The 6902-nt window shown below is 38.1% G+C and overlaps 1 protein-coding gene across 1 annotated transcript; it reads left to right on the top strand.

Annotated features, from left to right (window-relative positions):
- The first annotated feature begins 1436 nt into the window (after window positions 1-1436).
- LOC131839884 (vesicle-associated membrane protein 7-like) lies at window positions 1437-2224 on the top strand. The gene has a single exon (XM_059187614.1). It carries the CDS (start codon window positions 1505-1507, stop codon window positions 1952-1954), a length of 450 nt encoding a protein of 149 aa, XP_059043597.1. The 5' UTR covers window positions 1437-1504; the 3' UTR covers window positions 1955-2224.
- Window positions 2225-6902: the final 4678 nt, after the last annotated feature.

Genomic DNA, 6902 nt, shown 5'->3' on the forward strand with positions numbered 1-6902 from the left:
CTGATGCCAAGTGATGTGAAGCACTTTCTCATGTGTCTGTGGCTATCTGGATGTTTTACTTGCAGAAATGTCTGTTCATATCCTCTGCCCATTTATTGATTGAATTATTTGTTCTTTGGGTGTTGAGTTTGCTAGGTTCTTTATAGATTTTGGATACTAGCTCTTTATCTGATATGTCCTTTGCAAATATCTTCTCCCATTCTGTCAGTTGTCTTTTGGTTGTGTTAACTGTTTCCTTTGCTGTGAAAAAAGCTTTTAATCTTGATGAAGTTCCAATAGTTCATTTTTGCCCTTGCTTCCCTTGCCTTTGGCAGTGTTCCTAGGAAGAAGTTCCTGCAGCTGAGCTTGAATAGGTTGAAGCCTGTATTTCCCTCAAGGATTTTGATGGATTCCTTTCTCACATTGAGGTCCTTCATCCATTTTGAGTATTTTCATGTGTGGTGTAAGGAAATGGTCCAATTTCATTTTTCTGCATGTGGCTGTCCAAATTTCCCAATACCGTTTGTTTAAGAGGCTGTCTTTTTTCCAGTGGACATTTTTTCCTGGTTTGTTGAAGATTAGTTGACCATATAATTGAGGGTCTATATCAGTACTCTCTATTCTGTTCCATTGATGTATGTATCTGTTTTTTGTGCCAGTACCACACTGTCTTGATGATGACAGCTTTGTAATAAAGCTTGAAGTCCGGAATTGTGATGCTACCAACTTTGGCTTTCTTTTTCAATATTCCTTTGGCTATTTGAGGTCTTTTCTGGTTTTATATAAATTTTAGGATTATTTGTTCCATTTCTTTGAAAAAATGGATGGCATTTTGATAGGGATTGCATTAAATGTGTAGATTGCTTTTGGTAGCCTAGATATTTTCACAATATTTATTCTTCCAATTCATGAGTATAGGACATTTTTCCATTTCTTTGTGTCTTCCTCGTTTTCTTTCATGCATACTTTATAGTTCTCTGAGTATAGATTCTTCATCTCTTTGGTTAGGTTTATTCCTAGGTATCTTATGGTTTGGGGTGCAATTGTAAGTGGGATTGACTCCTTAATTTCTTCTGTCTTACTGTTTGTGTAGAAAAATGCAACTGATTTCTGTGCATTGATTTTATATCCTGACACTTTACTGAATTCCTGTACAAGCTCTAGCAGATTTGGAGTGGAGTCTTTTGGGTTTTCCACATAAAGTATCATATCATCTGCAAAGAGTGATAGTTTGACTTCTTTGCTGATTTGGATGCCTTTAATTTCTTTTTGTTGTCTGACTGCTGAGGCTAGGACTTCTAGTACTATGTTGAATAGCAGTGGTGATAGTGGACAGCCCTGCCATGTTCCTGACCTTAGCAGAAAAGTTCTCAGTTTTCCTCCATTGAGAATGATATTCGCTGCGGGTTTTTCATAGATAAGCCAGTATTGTTTTAAGAAAGTATTCATCATGGTCCGCCCCTGGCTTATGCCACTCGATTTTGAGCCTACGCGCTCTTAGGGGGTGCCTGGACAGATTGAAGCCATGGCCATTCTTTTTGCAGTCGTCACCAGGGGAACAACTATCCTTGCCAAACATGCTTGGTGTGGAGGAAACTTCCTGGAGGTGACAGAGCAGATTCTGGCTAAGATACCTTCTGAAAATAACAAACTAACGTACTCACATGGCAATTATTTGTTTCATTACATCTGCCAAGACAGGATTGTATATCTTTGTATCACTGATGATGATTTTGAACGTTCTCGAGCATTTAATTTTCTGAATGAGCTAAAGAAGAGGTTCCAGACTACATATGGTTCAAGAGCACAGATAGCACTCCCATATGCCATGAATAGCGAGTTCTCAAGTGTCTTGGCTGCACAGTTGAAGCATCACTCTGAGAATAAGGGCATAGACAAAGTGGTGGAGGCTCAAGCCCAAGTGGATGAACTGAAAGGAATCATGGTCAGAAACATAGATCTGGTAGCTCAGTGAGGAGAAAGATTGGAATTATTGATAGATAAAACAGAAAATCTTGTGGATTCGTCTGTCACCTTCAAAACAAACAGCAGAAATCTTGCACGAGCCATGTGTATGAAGAATCTCAAACTCACTATCATCCTCATCATCATTTCAGTCGTGTTCATCTATATCATTGTGTCACCTCTCTGTGGTGGATTTACATGGCCAAGCTGTGTGAAGAAAAAAAAAAAAAAAAAGTTGTCATTAACCAAGGATATGAGACAACAAGGAGTTAAAAGCAATCCATGTATTGGAAGAATAAATATTGTGAAAATGTCTATGCTACCTAAAGCAATCTACACATTTAATGCAATTCCTATCAAAGTACCATCCATCTTTTTCAAAGAAATGGAACAAATAATTCTAAAATTTATATGGAACCAGAAAAGACCTCGAATAGCTAAAGGGATATTGAAAAAGAAAGCCAACGTTGGTGGCATCACAATCCCGGACTTCAAGCTCTATTACAAAGCTGTCATCATCAAGACAGCATGGTACTGGCACAAAAACAGACCCATAGATCAATGGAACAGAATAGAGAGCCCAGAAATAGACTCTCAACTCTATGGTCAACTCATCTTCGACAAAGCAGGAAAGAATGTCCAATGGAAAAAAGACAGCCTCTTCAATAAATGGTGCTGGGAAAATTGGACAGCCACATGCAGAAAAATGAAATTGGACCATTTCCTTACACCACACACGAAAATAGACTCAAAATGGATGAAGGACCTCAATGTGCGAAAGGAATCCATCAAAATCCTTGAGGAGAATACAGGCAGCAACCTCTTCGACCTCAGCCGCAGCAACATCTTCCTAGGAACAACGCAAAAGGCAAGGGAAGCAAGGGCAAAAATGAACTATTGGGATTTCATCAAGATCAAAAGCTTTTGCGCAGCAAAGGAAACAGTTAACAAAATCAAAAGACTACTGACAGAATGGGAGAAGATATTTGCAAATGACACATCAGATAAAGGACTAGTGTCCAGAATCTATAAAGAACTTAGCAAACTCAACACCCCAAGAACAAATAATCCAATCAAGAAATGGGCAGAGGACATGAACAGACATTTCTGCAAAGAAGACATCCAGATGGCCAACAGACACATGAAAAAGTGCTCCATATCACTCGGCATCAGGGAAATACAAATCAAAACCACAATGCGATATCATCTCACACCAGTCAGAATGGCTAAAATCAACAAGTCAGGAAATGACAGATGCTGGCGAGGATGCGGAGAAAGGGGAACCCTCCTACACTGTTGGTGGGAATGCAAGCTGGTGCAACCTCTCTGGAAAACAGCATGGAGGTTCCTCAAAATGTTGAAAATAGAACTGCCCTATGACCCAGCAATTGCACTACTGGGTATTTACCCTAAAGATACAAACGTAGTGATCCAAAGGGGCACGTGTACTCGAATGTTTATAGCAGCAATGTCCACAATAGCCAAACTATGGAAAGAACCTAGATGTCCATCAACAGATGAATGGATCAAGAAGATGTGGTATATATACACAATGGAATACTATGCAGCCATCAAAAGAAATGAAATCTTGCCATTTGCGACAACATGGATGGAACTAGAGCGTATCATGCTTAGCGAAATAAGTCAAGCGGAGAAAGACAACTATCATATGATCTCCCTGATATGAGGAAGTGGTGATGCAACATGGGGGCTTAAGTGGGTACGAGAAGAATAAATGAAAGAAGATGGGATTGGGGGGGAGACAAACCATAAGTGACTCTTAATCTCACAAAACAAACTGAGGGTTGCTGGGGGGAGGGGGTTTGGGAGAAGGGGGTGGTATTATGGACATTGGGGAGGGTATGTGTTTTGGTGAGTACTGTGAAGTGTGTAAACCTGGTGATTCACAGACCTGTACCCCTGGGGATAAAAATATATGTTTATAAAAAATAAAAAATTATATTAAAAAAAAAAGCAATCCATGTGACTTAAGCCTTTGAATACTGACAGATGGTGTCTGCCAGTATCTTCAGCTGTCTTCTGTTTCTTTTTTGTTTTTAAATCTTGTTGTATGTGTCCAGATTTATCTTTGTCTAGTTTATTCTAGTGTACTTCAGATTTAACCATTTATTGCAGCAGTAGCTGTAAAAAGGCTTTTGTTTCTTTAGTTTGTTAGAGTCATCTATTTAGAGAAACAGTTTTATTTGTAATTGCACAGAGCTGTCACCAAGGTAGAAACCACCAGTCTTACTAGCTGTCTGCTAAGACTTTGGATGAACTTTGTATTCCAGACACAGAGAGCATCGCTAACATCTCATCTTTTGCTATTGAAGAGTTTTAGGTGCTTGAAAACAATTTAAATGGAAAATCGTTATTTGGGGAATTGTAAATAATTTGTTGGTGCTGCTTGTTTCTAAGAGCCCATGCAGGTAAAGTTTTAAACATTTTCTGTCAGTTGTATGGGGAACATTTTGCTAGCCCATTAGAAATATACAGAATTAACCTTTTCCTTCTAGTATTCACTTTCAGTAAGAAACTTTTGACCTTTCACAAACCTTACAGAGCATGATATCCTCTCTTTCCCCCATTGCACTTGATTTGAAAAGATGATGGCTTAAATATTGTTGAAGATTGTGGGTTTTTTTATATTTCTTTCTTTTTTGTGGATATTTAGGGCAATTGTATAGTTAATAGAACAGGTAGTGGATGAGGTGGCGAGGCAAATTCTTCTGGCTCACCAGAGAAAAATAAGACAACCACGGTGATATACTAGTGTTCAGGTGTATGAGGAAGAGGTAGTATGGGACATAAGCCCAAACTGAATATGGTCAACAGTCAACTCTAGGGTTTGGGTTTGACTTCTGTTCAATAGTAGTTTCAGTATCCTTTATGGATTAATAAATTCTGTGATCTGACTATCTTTGAAGAATTCTTTTGTTAAACTGGAGAGTAGACAGTATGATATGTAGAAATAATACCAGCCAGTTTTTAACATCCATTTAACTGCAGTGCGGGAAAACTGGAGTGTAATCATACTGCTTTGGCTTCACTGGCATCTGTTACCTATTAATGTACTTTTGGTGTGTATCAGAAAGGATATTTGCTGCCCTAAATCATGTATTTATCAATAAATGCCAGTAAGTGGAAATTATATTACATTTGACTATTTTCCAAATGAAAGAGCAAAGTAGTCTATAAAACCTAGCTACCTGTGTAATCCTAGTCATGTGCCTTGAATATATATGTGTCTCATAATCTGGCTCTTGCTACCTGTTCTTCCATCTAAACCTTTTGATTCATGCTACTAGATTCATTTCTTTGACATATACTTTAGGCCCACTGGAACTCCTTTCTTGATGATCACACATGGCGCCAATGTTTCTTGGTCTTCTTTATCAACACTAATGCCTTTTAATTATATCAGCATTTCCTATTGGAAAAACACTTTTGTTCCAGGAAAACATTTGGCATTCTTCAGTAATAATTTCCAAATGTCTTTAATCCAAAGAAGACTTAAAGCTTATTTCCCTTTCTTATACACACCTGAATAAAAATGATGTGCATGTTTTGGGGATAAATTACTTAGCTGTTCATTGGTCTATTTATGTATGTATAAGAATGCTTTTTAAAGCACATATCTTGTTTTAAATGACGCACAAACTGAAGGCATTAATAAAATTTAAGAGTAATGTAATGAGAAAAAAAAAAGAAAGTATTCATCATAGTCAAAATTTGGTCTAACAAAGCAACTTATTTTTGCTCTGGAATTTTGTCTGTATGGTTGATTTAGGGCCCTGAATTTAACTCGTAGAACTGGTGGATTGACAGAAAGTGAGCTACAACCATGATGCAGAATATTTTTTTCATAATAAGAAAGTTTAGCTATTTTACTCTTACAACAGTAAAAGGTCTTTAGTCATGTTGTTACTCACCAGTTTAAAGGAAAAAAAGAGAGAGAGAGAGACAGGAATATCTCCCTTCCAGCCACTACTTCTCCCGCAGGTAGTGAGCATCCTGACTTGTAACACCATAGACCAGCTGCACACAGCCTGTTTTCTCCAAAATAGGTAAATAAAATAAAATAACAATAATCCCATAATCACATTTTAAAAATTAGTCATAATAGCTGAATGTCAACAGATATCCTGAATGGGTACACTTCTCTGTCTCCTAAGTTTAAAATTTTGCAGGTTATTCGAATCACCATCTAAATAAAAAGGTTTCTTAACTTCTTTTAATCCGTATGTTCCCTCTCTCTCTCTCTCTCTGTCTGCCCCCTTCCCCTTCCCACCACTCCATCCTTCTCTTCTCTCCCTCTTGATAATTTCTGCCATTGTTGCAGAGACTGGACATTTGTTGTGCGGAATTCCTCATGGGCTGATTTTCTTCACCACTGTGGTGATGTGTATAACGTCTTTATTTGTCTCAGATGTATTCTGTAAATTGGTGGTTAGGCCCAGAATTTCGATCAGATTCAGGTTTGATATTTTGGTGAGAATGCCTCACAGTTGGAGTGAGACCCTTTGAAGCCCATCTTTCTGGTTGGCTCTCATGAGCCGTAGTCATCGCTCAGATCCATCAAAGTCCTCATGGATTTGGAACACGGTGGTGTGCGGTCATGGTTTCTTTGTGTCTTAGATCCAATACTTCTAGAAACTTCCCTCACCATCCCTATCTGGTTACCTCAAGGGACAGTTTATATAAGGAATACAGAATAAATACTCAGTGATTTCCCTTTATTCATAGTTAAGTGAAAGTGAGTAGCTTCCCTAGAATCCTCAAGAAGTGACTACTGAGTTTTTTCTTTTCTTTTTTTTTTTCTTCCATTTTAAGTGATCTCTTGTCATGCTTTAGTACATTTTTACTAGGACAGTTTGATCTCATGTTTAAGTGGCCTCATGTGGAATGGACCAACCCCCCACACACACACACCCTCCCCCAGGTTATCAGATAATGCA

This window comes from Mustela lutreola, chromosome 8, assembly GCF_030435805.1.
Source record: "Mustela lutreola isolate mMusLut2 chromosome 8, mMusLut2.pri, whole genome shotgun sequence".
NCBI classification, from domain to species: Eukaryota; Metazoa; Chordata; class Mammalia; order Carnivora; family Mustelidae; genus Mustela; species Mustela lutreola.